General features: G+C 50.0%; 1 protein-coding gene across 1 annotated transcript; it reads left to right on the top strand.

Moving 5' to 3' along the window:
• The first annotated feature begins 1,747 nt into the window (after positions 1–1,747).
• LOC128143031 (alpha-2-macroglobulin-like protein 1) lies at positions 1,748–20,198 on the top strand. Its single transcript, XM_052789862.1, has 29 exons — positions 1,748–1,755; positions 2,206–2,317; positions 3,363–3,477; positions 3,897–4,006; positions 4,503–4,670; positions 5,814–5,877; positions 6,259–6,404; positions 6,699–6,848; positions 7,079–7,231; positions 8,203–8,284; positions 9,075–9,189; positions 9,888–10,113; positions 10,243–10,369; positions 10,951–11,072; positions 11,577–11,631; positions 12,254–12,337; positions 13,394–13,570; positions 13,711–13,792; positions 14,569–14,725; positions 14,966–15,040; positions 15,428–15,590; positions 16,004–16,218; positions 16,358–16,573; positions 16,686–16,810; positions 17,130–17,220; positions 17,974–18,042; positions 18,357–18,459; positions 18,590–18,631; positions 19,822–20,198. The coding sequence occupies exons 1-28, from the start codon at positions 1,748–1,750 to the stop codon at positions 18,628–18,630; spliced, it is 3,351 nt and encodes a 1,116-aa protein (XP_052645822.1). The 3' UTR covers position 18,631; positions 19,822–20,198.
• Positions 20,199–20,304: the final 106 nt, after the last annotated feature.

Raw genomic sequence — 20,304 nt, 5'->3', positions numbered from 1 at the left:
TGCTCCAGCACTTCGGTCACTGCAGCACCATCTGGGGAATAAACAGCAGGAACCTGTGAAAGCCTCCGAAATCTCTGAAATGCCTTTGAATCCAGTGGGCTGTGGATAGAGGATAGCAGGTGTTGCTGACGACTGCCTCTTCTTTCCTTCCCTCGGACTGCAGGACCCAAACCAAAACCGCATTGGCCAGTGGCTGGATGTGAGACCAAAACAGGGCATTGCAGATCTCTCTTTCCAGTTAGCTGCCGAACTCTCTCTGGGGACTTACACCATCAGTGTGGTGAATCCAAAAGCGTCCAGTACCTTTAAGGTGGAGGAACCTGGTAAGATGGAGTATGGAGAACAAAGAATGGGATGGAAAAACTTGCTTGTTTCTGTCTGTATAACAGTATCTAGCCAAACATTGTAAACTAAGATTTACTGTCTGAGAGCTAGGATTAAACACAGATCTATAGGGTGGGCTATATCAGGAATGAACACAAAAGAGATTGTGCTGGAGATTCCTGGAGAAGGCACGTGCTAACAACTAGGCTGGCACAGAGTGAGAATACACTAAAGACTTCTGTGAGACTGCTCATATAGTGGGGGAAAAAAGGGGGTTCTTTCTTTGGTTTCCCTGGTTTTAATTAGTCCTTGCTTTTACCTCATGAACGTGTTCCTTCATGGGACTCCAGCCTTGCATGAACTCACTCTTCCCTTTTGTGACCCCACGTCTAGGTAGTCTGTTGCCTTTCATGGCATAACACTGTGTTTTTTCTTCCAGTGTTGCAAAAGTTTGGTGTTTTCTTTGAGGGACCAGCTCAGATTTATGCTTCAGAAAAAACTTTCCCACTGCGTGTGTGTGGCAGGTAAGGAGTATGTTCAGGGAAAAGGAAAGAGCTCATCAAAACAGTGTCTCTCCTGTACGTCTTCTATCTCTTGAATCCATCAAGAAGAAGTGGCTCAAGAAGGGCCAAACAGTCATTCTTTTCAAAGAATCCCAAATATTGCAAGAGTCAAACTGATGGGTTCTTCCTTGGGGAAGAGGTACATAAGCCACACATGGGAGACACCATCCAGCTATAGGGAGACTTGTCCTAGGCAGGTGATACCTTGGTCTGGAAGCTGTGTGTGTCCAGCCTTGAAAGACCTTACGTGGGGCAAAAAGCATATCTGATATGGGCCTGATCTGCTGAAGTAAAGGAGCAGGAACTGACGTTTCTTTAGAAAATTGTGCTGTTCCTTCTCACTTACATGCTGCTGAACTTACGACCTTCTTAGAAGCAGCAGGTGGGTTTCTCTAGTTATGTAGTCATTAGCAAAAACTGAGCAGATGAGGGTGTGAAGGAAGGCATGAACTCGGATGGTATAAGCACAAAGGAGGAAGGAGAATGATCCGGAAAGCACTTTGTAGACAGATAAAGGGGGTGAGCTCATTTGTATTTGGGGCTGGGTTGTCTGGAGACTTTTGGTGTCTCTTTGCTGCTGGTCTGACATAATTTCTCATTAATTGGGACATTTAAAATTAGACCATATGAAGCTCTAGTAGAAAACAGTACAGCACTCTGCATCCCCAGGATGGGTTATAGATGTCTTCCTGTTACTGATACTGTCAGGAGCATTGCTCTGCAAGGAAAGCCAGAGAGGAGTCAAAGCAGGGAAAGGCAGCAAGGTAGGCAGGGGAAACATCTGCACTGACAAGGGCACACGTCTGCTGTACCTTGCAAAAGACAGCAGAGCAGGTCTGATGATGGAAACGAGAGTCCAGATGACGAGGTAAGCCCGTAGTGAGGCAGGTCTGAGATCACTCTGTAGCTCTGTTACTGCCATACCATGCACTTGCTGTTGCTGTCTGCAGGGACACAGGTTTCTGCTGCTTTCACACCTGAGCTAATATGTCCACTGGGTGCTGCTCTGTGCTGCATGGACCCATCAGCTCAGGTCAGCTCTCTGTGTCTACCTGCAATTCCAAGACAGCAAACACCCAGAAGTGGGAGAGCTTCAGAGAGAGGGTCCTTTCCTGTTTGTGCTTTGTTTCTGCCTCTTTTGGATGCAGGACTGTGCTATTGCACTCCCCAAGTACACATGTGCTATATTTTCATGTATGTCTGCCTGCTTACCAGCTGCATTAAGACCTTCATCAGAAAGGCCACCTCTATGGGGCAATGTGCTCAGCAAAACACGCAATGCCTCTGCTCGGCAGCTCTTCTGGTGTTCTTCCTGCAGGTACAGCTATGGGAAAGCAGTGCAAGGGACCATGCGGGTGACTTTGTGCCAGAAGGCAAGGAGGCATCCTCAAAATGCCAGCAAGGACACCTGTAGGGAATACAGCGGTCCGGTGAGTAAAATCCTGGAAGATACACGGGTAATGAAGGAGCACTGCACAGGACTAAGCGTCAAGGGCTGAGTGAACAGAATGAACTGCTGTGTAGGGAAGGTTTGCCAACCTCTGTAATGTATATGTAGACTAATAAGTAATTGTTTTTATTCAATTAATGCAATTATTGTTGCTCAGACCAACTGAGAAACCTTTACCCACAGAAGTTCTTCTTTGTAACTTTGCTTATTAATTATAGGGACTAGAAAAGAGGAATTGCACAGAAAGATTTAGAGTTCTGTTCTTTTCTGGAAAGAAGTATAACTTGTCAGAAATTGATACAGTGTAAGAAACAGCAATTAATAGAACTTTCTCACGTGCAAAATTACCATGTTAAGGTGAAACTATCCTGGAGCTGCACAAGGACACTAATGTATAGTGGAGACATGGTTAATTCCATAGCCAAATCACACAGTGGCTTTTATACTTTATTTTCTCTTTTTACATATTTATATATTGCATATTTTTATATTTTCTTTATTACATCTTTCCATTCCTAACAAAGTATTTCATAGCTGGGCTCTTCCCTCGTACATATATGGTTGAAAACTTTTCATGCTTTATGATTTGTCATTATGACTTGTTAAGTTAGTTGTAATCTTCCAGCTCTGGAATTCATTACTTTGAATTTTCATTTGATTCTGCAGTTCTTCTAGCTAGATCTATTAAAATACCCATATATTCGCTCTGTGATCCAGTTAGTGCAGTCTTCAGTTTTCTACTAAAACTGGAAAGTTGCCAACACGGTGACTATGATAAAACTGTGATGCGTGTTTTGTTACGTATTTCTACAATACGAATTACACATATTCATGCATCTAAAATAGAAAACACAGAATTTAAAATGTGAACCATATCTACCCGTATATGAGTCTGCATTATTACAGTCATTACTGCAGTCATCATTACTGCAGTCAACCGTTATGACAGAATGATTAATACCTTGTACTTCTGCCTCCTTCCCTTCTCCCCAGCCCCAAATAACATCTACCGCTTCCTACTGCAGACCGTGAGCAAGGGGTGCTTCACCCCTTCTGTGAGCACGTCAGTCTTCAGCCTGGCTCCCGGCGAGGAGGATGGCAAGCTCTATGCAGAAGCCTCTCTCCTGGAGATGGGCACAGGTACCCGGGGGCTCGGCAGAGAAGGTGCGAGGGCGAGAGGGACCATCGTGGGGGTGTGAGGGTCAGAGTGGGCACACCTCCCCCTCTCCTCCGCCTGGTGCTGGGACCATCACAGGACACGGAGCGGGGTGCTGCCCGACGAACTGGTTGTGTCCATGCAGAGCTACTCTGCCAGCAGCAGGCGGATGAGGTAGGCTAGGAGCGTGGTCCGTGAGGCCACAAAGGGGCTTGGAGACACCTTAACTAAAGAGGGAGCTGCCACAGGAGCAGCCTCCAAACCTTGAACGGGGCTGGTGTTGGGAAAGAAGTTTGAGACACTCTGCTTAGAGGGGCTGGGAATAACAAAGTGAGATTAAAGTAGGGCGCGGTAGTCACCTCTGATACTGATCCTGCTTCCCTTGCACTCTGCCTTCCAACAGGGGTGCGGATCAACACCTCCAGCCAAATCCTCATCTCCAGGACAGCTGCAAGAGCAGTGTTTGAGACACCAAGTGCATATTACATCCCTGGACTACCGTACAGGGGGAAGGTGATTTTTTCCCCTTGCTTCTTCCCTCCACATCATTTGCCAAGGAATTTAGTGTCTAGTAAATTTTGCTGACTCAAACTGTTTTCTGTTCCTCAGACAGAGTACTTTACCTTGCAGTATGTCACATTACTTGACAGTGCGGCTCCAGTTTCTGCATTTCAGATTCCCTGATGTGTTTACACCTCCAGCTTCTGCTGAGAGCAATACGTGATGTCTCAGCAGGGGTGCTGGGATGCAAGGATGTCTCAGCTGTTGGCTAGGACATGAGGCCCTCATGCTCTAGCCACACACACCTTTTGGAGCAGACAGGTTTTAATCACTCTCAGCTTAGCTTTACAGATGAGGGACTTTTATAGGTCTGTCGTCTTGGGGCCAGACTGAAGTTAAGGCCACCTACACAGGAGGCTCTATATTTGTCAGAGGGAGGAAGGTTTTGGGTATGACACTGGAAGAAATATCTGACTTTGGCTTTTCTGCCTCGCCCTGTTGTCACCAGATTAAGCTTCAGGATCACTATGGAAATGGTATGAAAAACAGAAAAGTTTATCTTGTGATAAAGTTCATGAGGCGTCGGTTTATCAAAACATACATCACGGATGACAGTGGAATAGCATCGTTCAACCTGGACACAACTGCCTGGAACAGCTCATCAGTATCTTTGGAGGTAAATCCCACCTCTGCATACAGGAAAGTTAGAATCCTTGAGCTCTGCCAGTGCTCCCCACTCCTGCCCTGCAGTCCCCCTGCCAGCTCAGGCCTGGGGTCCCCACACAGCTCTGCCTGTGCAGAGCCAGCAGGAAGGCACCAAGCAACAACCTTTCCCAAACCAAGCTGATGACATCCTAACAAAGCACTGGAGCATGAAACTCTTGATTTCTGTGTGTCTCTGGTCCCCTCTCAGGGAAGGTTCACACTGGAGGATCTCACACACACATCTCGGAAACCTGACTTCAGTTACGCAAACGCTTACCATCACCTGCAGCCCTTCCATGTCACAACCAAGAGCTTCCTGGACATACACCCACTCACAGAAACACTGCCTTGTGGGCTGAAGCAGAATGTCCAGGTGACCTTCACGCTCAGTCGGGATGACCTGGGAGAAGACACCAGCCGTATAGGTTTTGCATATTATGTGAGTAAGGGTAGTAGAGAACCTGGGGGGAAAGGCTGCACTGATGGGACCAGATCCCAGTGAAATGTTGAGGGTGTAATTTAGATCATCCCTGCAGGGATGACAGGAAAAACTTGGAGAACTGGGTGAACACTGCACCTGGTAGAGCTCAGCCTGGCCACAGTGTGATCCTGGTATCGGGGCCCCAGTCACCTCCATGGATGGGAGGAGGCTTCTATCTTTGCAGCCCATCACCCCTTAGCCTCTGCCAAGGCTGCAGCGGTAAACGTCTTGTGCAGAGTCTGCTGTCAAACTCGTCTCCCTTTAAAACTGGATGGTGGAATCACTTTTTCACTCTGCTTATCAAACAGCTGCTCAGTAGAAAGAAATGGCTTTTGGTCCTGTTGGGAGACCTGCCTACTAGAGGGGAAGTGCCTTAGCTGTCTCTCACTTATCTCCAGTGAATGCACTAGTCATCCATTGTCCTAACTGGGCGGACCAGACCAGAATCTCATGTGTTAAAGCTTCTCCTCCCACACTGTGATGCCTGCAAATATGCAGGACCCGAGGTGTAGGGTTGGATTGGACCCACAGTTTATTTCTGAGGTTGCTTAGGAGGCAAGATGCACATGGTGAGTGTGACTGTGCCCCAGTGTCACACAACAGTCTGCTCATCCCGTGTCCCTCCTCCCACAGGTCACTGGGAAGGCTGGAATTGTTGTCAGGGGCCAGAGGATTGTCCAGGTCGGGAAGCTGAACAGTAAGTCTGCAGCAGCTGGACAATTGGAAACAGTTGTGCCTGGTGGGTTTCCAGGTCGGAGAGTGAGAGTTGCCAGAGTTTCCCAAATTCCCTGAATCTATAGGTCCTGGGCACTCAGTGAACAGGACAGAGGGAGGCTGAGGCGGCAGTTGTGCCAGCTGGAAGAGGCAGAAAAGAACAAGGGAAACAATGATGGAAGAGAGACTGGGAGAACCTGTGGGAAGATGGAGCACATGGGGTCAGAGAATGGAGGGAGAGGGTGGACAGAGAAGCAGCAGAAATTGGTTTGACATTGTGGGATTATAAAGCAGAAGAAAGAAGGAGGACAGAAGGACATCTCGGTGGGGCTGTGGTGAAAACACTTTGCCTTTCCTTCCTCAGTGTTGAAGGGCTCCTTCTCCATCCCTTTGACCTTCACTGCTGACTTCACCCCATCACCTTCCTTAGTGGTGTACACCATCTTCCCCAATGGAGGGGTAACAGCTGACAGCACCCGTTTTGATGTTGCCTTGTGCTTTGAAAACCAGGTGAGACTCACTCCTGCAGCTGGGGGAGAGCTGACAAGCAGGAGTCAGCAAACCTGAGGGAAGGACACGCTCAGATCCTTCAAAGAGAGAACCGGGGAGAAGAGAGGAAGGGGATGTCTGCAGCGCTGTGCCCAGGGACCAGGAAAGCTTCAGCAGTGACGTCTGTTCATAGCAATGGCTAGGCAGGGAAGAGTCCAGCTGGTCTCCCTCTTTCTGTCTGTGTTGCCTGTCTGTCAGCCTCCTCACCCCTCTTTCTCTCTTTTTCATATTTCCTTTCCTGGTGTGTTGCTCAAGGTCAAGGTAGGATTCCCAGTTAAAGAAGCCCACCCAGAGTCACCAGTGCAGCTCCAACTGCAGGCAGCCCCTGGCTCCCTGTGTGCAGTACAAGCAGTGGATGAAAACATGTTCTTTGTGAGACCAGAGAGTGAGCTGACAAGGCAAATGGTGAGTGTCTGTGCAATCAAGCAAAAAACCGTCAGTGATGGATGAACTGGGGGAGGCAGGCAGGGACTGTGGCAAGGGGAGCCGGAGGCTAATGGATGAGGAGGTCTTTGTGTGGAGGGGAAAGCGGGGAGATGGGCAGGAACAGATACATATGCTAGGGGAGGGTGGAATGAAGCATCTGGAGGTATCTGCTCCTTGCCCGATTCTTCTGTGCCTGTGAGTTTCCCTAGGTCTATGGTTTGTTCCCTGCTGCCTACCGACATGGATACCCTGCCCAAGTAGAAGAGCATTCAGATCACTGTGTTCAGCCCCAGTTCACATCATCTCTGCTACGAGGGAAGCCACAACATTCCTTTCAGCCTGACATCTTTAACCTCTTCCGGGTAATCGCCTCGTGACTTTTCCCAGAGCTGTTGAAATTATGAGCATTTGAGATATCTCTCTCCTTGCCTTCTCCAGACAGCCCCTGCTGTCTGTCCTGACCTAGCTGTGCTGTCTCAAGAGACGTACAATCCCATTATGAGTACGAACACCTGTATTCCCCTCCACAGATGCAGAAAGCAAGATGATGAGATCATGGAGCAGCAAACCTAGCTTTTTGGGCTTGGGAATGAGGTCCTGGGCTGTGCGCTCTTTGTCTACGGTATTAAAGAAAAAAGAGATAGGGAGTGATGCCAAGCATTAGACCACAGGTCATTGATATGGCTTAGTTGTTAGCCTGCTCTCTGGCACTGTTTTGGCTGTTCCCAGGCAGTTCTCTTGTCTTTAAGGCATATCTCCTCTAGAAAGGACTAGCCAGCATGGACACAAGAGAGGCAGTGCCATTTGGCCTTGGACCTGGGGATCAGACCCTGTCCTCTTTTATTTAGCAAGAGACACACACCCTAGGAGGCTCTTTCACGGCACAGGGACATCTCTTGTGTTTGTGGACAGGCCCATGTCACAGCCCAGGTGCTGAATGGGGTGTGTGCTCCCCGTCACACCTCTGTATGACTTCAGAGGGCAGTTTTCATCCAGCTGTTCCCTCCAGCGTGCATGAGGGGATGGGGCAGGACACTGACACCTCTCCTCTGTGCCCTTGCCACTGGAAATGCGTTGAGAGGAGGAAGACATCCCAGTGTCCCCCAGAAGAGAGGTGGTGGTGTAGTGATCTCCTGAGAAAGAAGGGATCAGGGAGGCTGTGCCATGCATCCCTCAGCACTGTGTCTGCTTGGGCCAGGGCTGCTCCAGGCTGCCCAGGCACCGGGCTGTACTGGCCCTGATGGTTTTCAGGGTCATTTTGAAGAGCAGTGGCTGCTCTTCCCCACTTACAGATGCTTTTCTGCCTCCCCTGCCCTCCTTCTTTTCCTAACAGAACATGGGGCTGAAAATCTTCTCAAACCTCGTAATCAAGAAGCCTCAGTGCTTTCATCGGGCAGATAGGAAGCCAACCATGGGTGAGCGGCACTTTCAGCCTACCTGGGACATGAGGTCACCCAGATGGAAGAGCCCTCGGATCTCTGGGGTTTGCTGGTGGTAGATATTAGCTCTCTGAAGAGTAATCATGCTGCTGCCACAGCCTAGCTGCCTGGTCCACCAGTGCCGGCAGGAATGACCCGGTCCCTATAAAAAGGGCTCTGAATATGTCGCTACCTGGATGCTCCCTGATACTAAAGGATGGCATTCCCTTTCCTGGCACAGACAAACCCAAGCATGGGCTGGGATCTGCTTCCCAGTGACTGCCCCACAGGCTGTGCTGAGACCTGGCTTCTGTCCCCACCTGTGGCTGCAGGGACAGTCACTTCCCTCCTCTATATCTCAGTTTGCACTAGATAATCATGCTAAGCTGGCTGATATTTAAACCATTGCTTGCAGAGGGCTGTGAGTTTTCTGCAGACAAGCAAACAGTATTGTTATTCACAGAATTACAGAAGTGTTGGTTAAAATGGCTCTATGAAGGTCCCTAGTCTCTTTAGCACCAACTCTGGGTCAGCTCACCAAGGGGCTTTGTCTAAAACCAAGTCTTGGAAAACTTGCAACCAGCCCACTGCAAGCTGGTTCTCCTGTTACCACTCTGTTTTCCCTTCCTATTTTCCCTTTCCTACCAAATCAGCTCACTGCCTTCTGCCAGACTCTTCCCACATCTCTCTTATTGCTTGCTTTGCCTCTTGCCCCAGTGCTAGGCTGTCTATCATTGGCAGGGTTCACCTCTCCCACTCTGGTGAGACTCCTTGTTCTTTCTTTCAGGGGGCCCTTCTACAGAAGACCAAAGAATCACTAAGGAACAACCCCAATTTACAACCCATGGAAAACTTCACCACTATTTCCCTGAAACTTGGATCTGGAATCTGTTCTCTGTTGGGTAAGTGATGCCAAACTTTACAAACGGACAGAAGGATCATTCCTGTGTTATTGAGTCTTGGCTGACTTGCATTTGTGCAAAAGTTCAGCCATAGGTGTAAAGAGATGTCTGCATGTGAATTTTGTGGCTCTTCCCTGCATCTGTAGTGCGTCAAACTGAAGGACTAGTAGACTTTGAGGTGCAGAATTGAAGTCTACACAGGTTTAGAGAAGAGCACTACACTTCAAGACCAAACCACCAAGTATCCTCTCTTTACACATTGGGGTACACTCTACTAACTTCTCAATTTGGTGGGTGCACCAGCTAGATTTGTAGCCCTTGTTGCCACAGTGCTTAGGTTAAGACTGATGAATGAGCAGTCAGGAGGATATGGTGCTGCTACTTTCCAGAACATCATGCTGTTGACTGACATCATGCTGTTGACTGAATGTAGAGAGCTGGAATGCCTGGGCAGTATCTTGCTCAGGAGAAGGGTATAAAGCCATTACTGATGGCATTTAGGCAGGGTTCATGGCTTTAGGGAACAAATTGCTGAGAGCTGCCTTGCTGTGAGCCACTGGAGCAGAGGTCATTGGTAGTATAGCAGAGGTTGATCCAAGCATGAGGACCTGCATAACCTCCCTCACTCAGGGCCCTGAGCCTTCCCATTGCAGCAGGATGGGATTAATTTCCTCATGCAAGTGCTGTCTTCCTCTCAGCTCCAACGGCAGCAGGAATGTCCTGGTCACAGCGCCTGCTGCTGCCACAGAATGGAAAGTCAAGATGTTCTGCTTGGCGGGGAGGCGATTTGGCCTTGCCCCGACCACGAGCCTCAGAACGGTCCAGCCCTTCTTTGTGGATGTGATGCTGCCAAATTCTGTCATCCGAGGTGAGACCTTCATGCTGAAAGCTACTGTCTTCAACTACCTGCAGCAGTGCATACAGGTGTGTGCCTGTGCCACAGGTAACACTGCGTGGGACAGACCTACTGTGCCCTCCAGTTTTAGAGTGTGTTGTGCCAAGACATCTCTCCTGAGTTGCCCAGTCGCTCACCCACATCTGTCTTTCCCTCAGATCCATGTGGCCCTGGCTAAATCCCCAGACTACCAGGTGGAGCCGTGCCGAACCTGCAGGGACAAGGAGTGTCTGTGTGCAGAGGAGTCCAAGACCTTCATGTGGAATGTGACAGCAGTCCAGCTGGGTACAGCAGCAAAAATGGGAGCGGTGATCGGGAACCCTGAATCTGAAGTGAGAGGGAGTGGGGGGTCCAGGGAAGCTGGCAGAGCCTTGCCTCCTCTGGATCCCGAAGTTTGTTCTTAGTGGTTCATGCTTGGATGACCCATTGTGTCTGCTTGCTTTCTCTCTTTTTAGACAGGCTCATCAGAGAGGGCAAGAACTGAATGGGTGGCATGGGAGAGAGGGCTGTGGGACCAGCTGGGGAGGAAGGGGCCGCATGGATGTGGGTGGGGGAACCTTGTATTGCTGGTGCTGTGCTTCATATGCAATGGGAAGGGGACACTGGGGCCCAAGGGGCTGCTGGACCTTCTGTTGTTAGTCATATGTAGTGCAATGAAGTTGGTGTTGGTGAGGCATTACCTAGTACCCTCATGCTTCGGGTGTCTGAACAAGCCATCAGTACTGGCTGGCTCACCTTTACTGGCCAAACCACTGAGGCTATGAAGACCAGCCACCCGAAGCACCTCAGACTGCTATCAGTTAAAGCAATTTGACTCCATTTGGCCACAGGTATAAGAAACAGGCTCTGTTCAATTTATTTGCTAGGGACTCTGAATATCACAGTGAGGATAGAGGTACTGGACACCACGTCACGGTGTGGGGGCAGGAAGCCCTTGCCAGCTACCATGAGGCGGAGGCATACGCTGTTCAAACACTTGCTGGTCCAGGTCAGTATGAGAGCAGGCTCACTTCTCTCTCTGAGTATCCCTGTCCCTGGGGGAAGGGAGGCTGAGCTGGGCTAAATGGTTTTCTCTCCTCATTTTTTGGCCAACATTAGCATACCAAGGCTGTGACTCAGTTTGCTTTGTTCCCCTCAGGACCTAGCCAAGCCTATTCCCTTCTTGCAGTACTCTTTCTTGAGCTGCATTCATACATCATATCTGTGTTTCACCCTGTACCTTTCCCTGCTCAATCACCCATTGTACATGAGCTTTTGTATGTGCTCACTGACCAGAGAGCCCGGTCCCTCAGGCTTGCTCTTGCTCTCTTGAGCAGTGAAGCAGGGACCTTCAGTGCAGACCTGCCAAAGGTGAGGAGGATGGAGTACCTGACAGCCTGGGGACCAACCACTGAATTCAGACCTGAACTTGCTCTGAAATTTTGTTGCTGTTTGGGAATTTTGCATGTATTCTTGTTTCTCCTGTTCCATGTTCATGTTCCTGCCCTGGCAGCCAGAAGGTGTGTTAGTGGAGAAGTCTTACAGCTCCCTTCTGTGCCCAAGAGGAGGTACGTGGACAGCCTGAGTGGGTTCTGCAGCCTGAAATAACTAGACCTGAGAGTAGGACTAAATTGTGGGAGGTCTGATGAAACAATGTTTTCAAATGATTTTTCACACAGGAAATTTCACATCCTATTAGACAGGAAAGAACAAGAAACATTACTTCCCCATGTGCTGTCCTACTGAATTTGCCACTGAGTATAGGTGGCAAAAATCCTGCTCTGTAGTCTCCTTCCCACACTGCAGCCCCCAGGGCATTCCTGGGGCTTGATAGTCTCCAGTGAGAGCTGCTCCAGCCCTCCCACCCTGTCCCTGCAGCACTGCAAGTCTCTCCAGGATGTCCCTCTGCTGAGCCGTGACCAACCGTGGTTCCTGTGAAGCTTGTGAAGTGTAGTGAATTGAGTTGTGAAGCTTGGTGAGCGCTCAGCCTGGCCAGCAGCTCTCAGGTCTCTTCTAATCTGAAAAGTTTCCAGGCAGTGGAGCTTGGTGCGATCAGTGGGACAGGTGTAGGGAGCAGTCTGCATGAGCGGGACGTAGGCAGTGTCCCATTTACCTGTGCCAGTCTTGTCCCTCTGGTTAGATGCATTTGGCTTGATTTTTCATGCTATGCCTTTATCCTGTCATTACCAGGAAACATGGCTGAAGAACCTGTGTCCCTTCGCCTCCCTGACAATGTAGTAAAGGGATCTGCCAGGGCTTCCATTTCTCTCTCAGGTAAGTGACTTCTATTGTGGGCTCACTGACTGCTGTTACAGATGAGCAAGGCTTAACTTGGTGATGGTGTCAGGGCATCTGTTTGACATGAAGCTGCTCAAAAGAGGGGATGCTGTGTTTCTATTCTCTGCAAGGTTTGCCAACACCAGGCTTTCAGATTTTTGGGTTAGCACTTAGGCTTTCATGGGAAAAGTAATCTGCAGAGGAGAACAATCCTTATTTTTCTAGATAGGACTTTGGAGCAGAGAGTCTAGGCCATTATTTTTACTGGGACTTTGAGACCTTGGCTAGTTCTGTGTAGATACAATCAGCAAAGCTCATAACCATCTTGTCTCCCTGTTAAGTTTCGCTGCTACAACAGAAGCTCCTGAAGAGAAGAAATCCTTCTCAGCATTACTAAGTTGCAAAAGAACACTTTGGAGGGCTACTGGGACCAGACACACCTACCATTCAGTACACTTCTTTGCACTGGGCTCGTTTGCCCCCGTGCCAGAATTGGTATGAAGCCAAGCCTGGCCTAATCAGCCATGGCTATTATGCAACAGAGCCCCAAAGGAAGAAACTGAATACAAAGCTTTTCTGGCTGGCTGGAGGACATATGGACACCTTCACACCATCTGACTAGCACTCCTGCTGGCTTACTGACATTTCGATGCTTGATATATGGCCAGGTAGAATAGGCCTGGCTAAAGACCAGAAACATCTCAACCTTTCCCTAAGTGCTTTTGTATTTGTCTGTCTGTATGGCACACAGTGAGCAACCTGCAGGCTTTTACAGATAGTACTTGTTATGGCTGGAACCCTTCAGACCGCAAAAGCTGGTAAGGGAAAATTCCTGAGGGACTCCACAGTGTGATCACCCTGCATCATGATGCCAGGCTGGGAAGAGGCAAAACAGTCACCACTCTCCATCCTGCACTCTGTTGTTTATTCCTGTTTTCTCCTCTCTCTAGTGTTTTCCTCCTGTGCTGAGATAAAGCATTATTATCCGCTGCCTGGCTGAGAAGCACCTCAAATCATGCTTACACTTGCTTTGTTTCTTACACCCTTGTGTAGGTGACCTCATGGGGATGGCACTGCAGAACCTGGACCACCTGGTGCAGTTGCCCCACGGCTGTGGGGAGCAGAACATGGTGCTGTTTGCCCCCATTGTCTATGTGCTGCAGTACCTGGAGAAGACGAGGCAGCTGACCCCTGAGATCAAGGAGAGGGCAACAGGATTCCTGCGCAACGGCAAGTACAACAGACCCACCTTGCTCCTCTGCCTTCCCCTGTGTCCAGCCTACCAATAGCTCTTGCCCTTGCACTCACTCTGCCAACGTTAGCCCCTCTGTGTTGCTGTGCTGCATTAATCACTGTTCCCATCTCCCCAGGGTACCAGATGCAGCTTCTTTATAGGCACAGAGATGGGTCCTACAGTGTCTTTGGGCAGCAGGATGGGGAAGGGAACACTTGGTAAGCACTGCAAATATCCCTCCCTCCTGATTTTTCCTGTCTGGGCCAGAGCAGCTAATGTGCCTGGGAAAGCTGACAGAACGTGCGTTCCTTCTTTTGGATGGAGACCCCAGGAGCTCTCTGGCAGGGAGACAGACTGAGGAACTGAAGCCACTTGAAAAAGCAGCGAGGCAGGGCAGCAGAGTTTCTGGGAAAGTGGAACAACAAAGATGTGGTCCCAGGGGGTGGGAGGTCCCTTTTTGTCTCTATGGCCCTGCTGTTGCCCCACAGACAACACCAGGTACTGCTGGTCATGTCCTGGCAGCCAAGAGTGGTACATACTGACTGGAGGTAGATCAGGGAAGAGCAATAAAGGATCATTTCCCAGGGAGGGCGTTGCTTGGGAGAGTTTGAAAGACCTGCATTGGCCCAGCTTGACCCTGTGGTGTCTGGGCTGGGAGAAATGGAGAAAGGAAGGAAGAAAATGGGGGGATTCAAGATTGTCTCTAGGTATTTGGGGGAGATGAAGTGCAATGGGTAAAAGTAGAAGGGGTAAGAGGTTTTTCACATGGGAAATGACTGGGTAGAGCAGTAGTACGAGTAGTACATTTGTGGAGCCAGGCTGAAGGACAGGAGCCACCATTTCCACTTTTAGCTTGCCTTTCTGTATGAAAATTACTCCTTTTTGGCACCCCACTATGTCAGTGTTAACTTCAGGGACAAGCACCAGGAGGTCTTTGACTTTCTCATTGCCTTTTTTGTGTTCCTCTTTCTCTCACAACTCATCCTCTTCCTAGGCTGACAGCTTTTGTAGTCAAGAGTTTCAGCCAAGCCAGAAAATACATCTATGTAGACGACAAGAATGTCCAGGATGCCCTACGCTGGCTAGAGCAAAACCAGCTCCCCAGTGGCTGCTTTGCCACCAAAGGGAGCCTCTTTCACTCCTCCCTAAAGGTAAATGAGGGCCAAGCCAGGCATCACAGCTGGGGAATGGCTGGACAGATGTTGTGACAGCAAAAGATTGTGGGGTCCCAAAGGATCCTGGAAAGTCACTCCCACAACCCATGCAACCAGCCTTAAAGAGAAGAGGGTATGGGGGCGGGGAACGTGAAAGGAATGCTTTTCCTTCTGGGGAGTCACTGCCTGCCTCCTCCAAACACCACTTAGAGAGTGAAAGGTGCATTCCCTTCACAGGGCGGCGTGGATGATGAAATCTCCCTGGGGGCATATGTCGCTGCAGCACTGCTGGAGCTGGGTCAGCCGCTGAAGGTGAGCATGCTCCTGCTCCCTCCTGCTCTCCGGTATGCTCCCACGCCTGGGCACCGCTATGGGGATATGTCAGCTCGTAATGCTGGCGTTCTCCAGGCCAGGAACAGGTAGGGAGCTGCTGGGAGGGAGCCAATGTTTGGCCAAACTGTGAAGTCATTCCTCAAAAGAGGCAGTGCTACAAAACTGGCACGGTGCAATAGTGTTTGGTGGCTACGGCTCCCAGTGCACAATGGGGCTGCACTGCCTGTTTTCTCAAAGAGTGTGTAATTTAATGCATTTCTCTGGAGCTACATCAGGAAGACATAGTCCGGATCCCTGGAATGAGCTCCCCTGCCACCCTGTTTTGCCCCTGTCAGAGTTTGGCATGTGTGTCTCCTCCCAACGCAGGGCAAGCTGATGCAGGCTACTCTCCGCTGCCTGCAGCAGGCGGTTCACAACGTCACCAACATCTACACAGAAGCTGTGCTGGCCTATGCCTTTGCCCTGGCTGGGGACTATGAAACGACCCAGGAGCTGCTGTACAAACTGGAGGAACAGGCCATCAAATCAGGTGCTGACTGCTGGTTGGGGTAATGCTTCTCGTTCACCTGCTGGGATCTGGAGTAATATATGCCCAGCTAGAGTGCTTAAAAATGACATATGTATTTGTACATATTCCTTGTATTTGTGCAGCAACTGCACTGTGTGACTGAAAATACAATAAGTTATTTCACAAGCTGTGAGGGGTGCTCATCAGAAAAAGCTTCCTCAGCCTGGAGGATTTCAAGATCCTCTTGAGGGAAGAGGTAGGAATCTGTGAGCTAAGACCAGATGAAGCCCTGGAGAATAAACTGAAGAAAGCGATCCTGGCCTGAGTACAGGGAATTAGCTGAAGGAGCCCTGAAAGCACTCCGGGTCTTGTTTCCTGTGAACCCCCAATTATGTGCTCTCCAGGTAGCCTGCATGCTCCTTTTCCTTCTGCAGGAGGACAAATCCACTGGAGCCCCAAGCCAAGCTCTCCAGCTTCCACAGACTTCTGGCCTGATACTCAGTCAGTGGACATAGAGTTGACAGCCTACGTGCTCCTGGCGTACCTCTCTAAGCCACGGGTGCATGCAGGTGACATGACAACTGCAGCTGGTATCGTAGCATGGCTGACCCGGCAGCAGAACGCCTATGGGGGCTTTGCCTCCACCCAGGTAACAAGTAGCTCCCTGTGGATTGATATACTTTTGCACCCAAGGTTGGCAGGGCAAGTCCTCTTGAGGTCTTCCTGCTCCAAGTCGGCTTCACTAGAGCTGATGCTTTCAGAGGGGGTGGCTGTCTCTCCCTTTCTAGGACACAGTTGTTGCCTTGCAAGCCTTAGCAAAATACGCAGCAAGGACGTTCAGCACATCAGGCCAGGCGCTTGTGAGGGTGAAGTCCCAGAGGGGTTTTGGGAAGGCTTTCCAAGTCAACCGCCAGAAGAGGCTGCTGGTGCAGCAGGCAGCACTGACGGAGGTCCCGGGGCAGCTCCTGGTGCAGGTCCACGGCAGCAGCTGTGTCTTCGCTCAGGTGAGGTGGTGGGACGAGCGTGGGAGAGAGGGGAGGTGGAGGGCTCTGCCTCTTCTCCCTGCATGAGATCACGTCTGGCCCGTCTTTTCTCCTCCTGGCCCTCGCCCTGCAGACAGTGCTGAGGTACCACGAGCCTCCCCCGCGGGCTGCTGTAACCTTCACTCTGCGTGTCAACACAGAGCTGACCAACTGTAGCCAAGCCAACGCACGTGTCCTCAGCGTCCGCATCCTCGCCAGGTGACTCCGAGGGTTGTTTCCTCCTCCAGCAAGACACGCTGTGCTTGGGGACAGCAGCTGGGAAAGCCTCAGGGCTGCAATGGAGGGACCTGGCCCTTGGGGTGGAGAAGACAGAGGGTGAATTTGGTAGGTGGAAGGAGTGGGGAAGGAAGGTGCTGGCTACCTCCTGTGAGAGGGAGCAGTGGCTGCCGTGTCCCTGGTCCCGGGTGGGCTACGTGGCTCAGGGTCCTGCACACAGGGTATGGTGGTGGAGGGAAGGGGGGCTGGGAGGGCACTATTCTCACAGCGTCAGACCCTCTGACTGTTTCTTCTTCTTCAGCTACATCGGGAGCAGAGTCACATCCAACATGGTGGTCGTGGAGGTCTCCCTGCTGTCCGGATTTGTCCTGGCTCCTGCATCCAGGATGTTGGTAAGGACTTTGGAATAAAAACCAAAAGGAGCTGTGGTGAATGGGTCCCACCTGCTTGCTCCTGTTGGGAACTGTTCATTTCAGGCCATGAGGTAACTAAATTAGCAGGGGTCCTTTGCTGTTGTAATTGAACCAAAACCTCTCGTTTCCATACATGGCCTACAGAGGTTGGCTACAGGAGATCAGAGGTACTTCAGCTTCTCCCACTGACACTATTCTGCCTTGGGTCAGGAATAAAATGTGCTTCTGGGTGTGCTAAACACCAGGATTTGTTTCTTAGAAATTCTAAGACTAGATTTCTTGGAGACACTCTAGTTCTAGCCAAAAAGATTTTTTTTTCCAATTAAGCCATCAAACTGAAAGATGGGTTATTTGCACAGCCCCCAGGCAGGTCTTTAAGAGCAGTCTAGCAGTCAGTGAGATGAGATAACAAGAATCTTTACTGGTGCCTGCACCTATTTGCTGACCAACGCATCAGTCCTATGTACTATCTGCATGGCCTTTTGTCCCCAGAGTGGGAGATTCCTCTAACTGAGCAGGGACAGCATAGTTCATCCCCGAGATGCTTACAAGGGATGTCCAGGACGGACTAAGAAAGATACAACTACTAAAATCTTTATGCATGAGAAAGACACAGTTCCACACAAAGTCCAGCTCCACACCATCCCTTCAATGCAACATGGGGTCTCTCAGGTCAGGAAGCCCTAAGGAAAGTGCTCACAAATTTCCTTGTGTTATTGTTTCTTATCCCAGCTGGAGCGCAGAACCATTGTTAAGAAAATAGAAGTGAAAGCTAGTGTGGTCTACATTTATTTGGAGAAGGTAAGTGGGAACAAAAGTATTTGATTTGGCACAGAGAGAGCAAGAGGCCAGAGGACAAGGAGCTGTGTGAGAATCCCAAGGCTGGGCTAGGCATGGGGAAAGACCCCTGGTAGAACTGTGGGCAGAGGAAGCTTACCCAATTTCACTGTCACTGGGTTAGCATTTACTATTCCTCACACATACTCCATTTCTAAAATCCAGAATCTCTAACGGATTAGAGAGGTTTAGTGCAGGAAAACATTCAAGCTAGGGAAGATGAAGATGCTATGACTTCTTTCTCCCCTTCCTTGCTAATTTCTTTCCACCTCTACAAGCTCAACGATGAATCTCAGACTTTTATTCTGCAACTGGAACAAGTAATTCCGATGAAGAACCTGAAACCGGCCGCCATCAAAGTCTACGATTACTACCAGCCAGGTGGGTTGCAGATTCCCTCCTACTCTGGGGTAGGGAGCTGTGTTCCTAGTTGTCTGGCTGGGAAAAGATGTGTGCTCTTCGCTGTGTGCATGCACATGTGTGTAATTGACTTCCTCATTTCCTTTTGCAGAGGAGCGAGCCTTGGCTGACTACGGTGCTGTCTGTAGTTGAGGTAGGCAGCAAGTCCCTGTGTGACCCAAACAGTGACATCAGGAAATGATGGGTCTTGGGTGGGAGAGAGGGAATGTAAACAATCAAAGATGGGAAGGAGGATGGTAATCAGTGGGGAGCATATATCCAGCTAGAAAGAGGAACTGGCAGTTGCCTGCGGCTAGGTGTGTAGAGCTAGGATGGGGGGCTCTTTTGCAGCCAGGGAGGCAGCTGGAAGGCTCTGGTGGAAGGCAGAGACAGGGTCTCTCAAAATTAGAGTGAGGAAGAAAGGGCTGAGCATTACATGGAGTGAGAATGCAGAGCTATAGCAGCCTGTGCTAATGAGGGCCCTCAGACCCAGACACGGCTCCATTCCCTTCATGCCCCACTATATTCATTGCAGGGTAGGAAAGGGGGATTCAGGGAGCCGAAGGAGCAAGCCAAAGCTGGGAAGATGTAATATTTTGTCTTGTGGGGTGACATACCCAGCTGCCAGAAGGGGAATGGTGGCTTGTTAGTAGTAGCCTGAAGCCAGGTCAGGTCTGGAGAAGTCCCTTCTGGAAGGATAAGACACAATTTGACATGGTATGTGCTGCATCCTGACACCATCCCAGAGGGAGAGCGCTGTTTAGGGACCTGCCTTCTAGCCACCCCCACTACTAGCCAAGACAAGGCACCTTACACAGCCTGATGATAGCCATGGAGGGACTGGATCATGCCCTCCTTGTTTGTCTTACCTCCTGTCCCCACAATTGCACATGGTTCCTCAGAAAGGGGTGGAGGAGCTCCCAAACTTGTGATAAAGGAAAGGAGAGGAACTGCCACACCATGACTCCTGCCTTTGCCCAGTATTTCAGTTTGGGCACCGAATGGAAGCAAGTGCCCCAGCTGGGACACAGCCCACATTAAAGCTGAGCCCATGTGGTCCTGCACCTGAGTGGATGGACTGAGGGATCACAACAGTCCAGCAGTTGTGCCTGCACTGTGAGGGCCTGGGTTGGGGCAGGGTGGGGGTGTCACATATCTGGTACACACCTGGGAAGAATTAAAGTAAGCATGACCCCTGACCTTGCTGCCATTGTGCCAGTTGTTGAAGAACTACAGGCTTAGACTGTGAAGATAGCATTTCTGCCATTGCCAATGTACAAACCTTCTAGCTCCTCTCTTGCTCTCTCCTCGTGCTTCCATGGTTTCTCCTAATAATTCCCACAGTAGCACTCAGGCAGCTTTGGAATACAAGATGCAACTGAACATGCTGCGACAGCTGTATCTCCTGGGCCCTTCCTGCAAGCTCCTGTGCCATCAGCTCTTCTTTGAAGCAGCCTCCAGATAGTAATGCAGTGCATTGAGACTCTAGCCCCTCACCCCCGCCTCAGCAGTACAGCGTTGCCAACTGCTCTTGATAAAGGACTCTAAATGCAACCGTTGGCCAAAGGAACTGTTGAACATATCCCAGTCTTCCCTTGCCTTCAGCTCCAGCTTGTGTGACGGTCACCTCCCCCAGGTACCAACTCTGCCTTGGTGCATGCTCTGCATCCTCCTGTGCAAGTCCGCTGCTGGAGGGGCAGAGTTTTTGCATGTGTACATGTACGTGCACACACAGAGCAGAGGCGAAGAAGTTATTTTTCCCAGGTGCTCTTCAGTGCAATTTTCCTGGTTTGGGAGAAAAACAGTAAACCTGAATAATCACTCAGA

The sequence above is a fragment of the Harpia harpyja genome, chromosome 6, assembly GCF_026419915.1.
Source record: "Harpia harpyja isolate bHarHar1 chromosome 6, bHarHar1 primary haplotype, whole genome shotgun sequence".
NCBI classification, from domain to species: Eukaryota; Metazoa; Chordata; class Aves; order Accipitriformes; family Accipitridae; genus Harpia; species Harpia harpyja.
The sequence above is the reverse complement of the archived record's forward strand: the minus strand, read 5'-3'. Positions and strand labels throughout refer to the sequence as shown.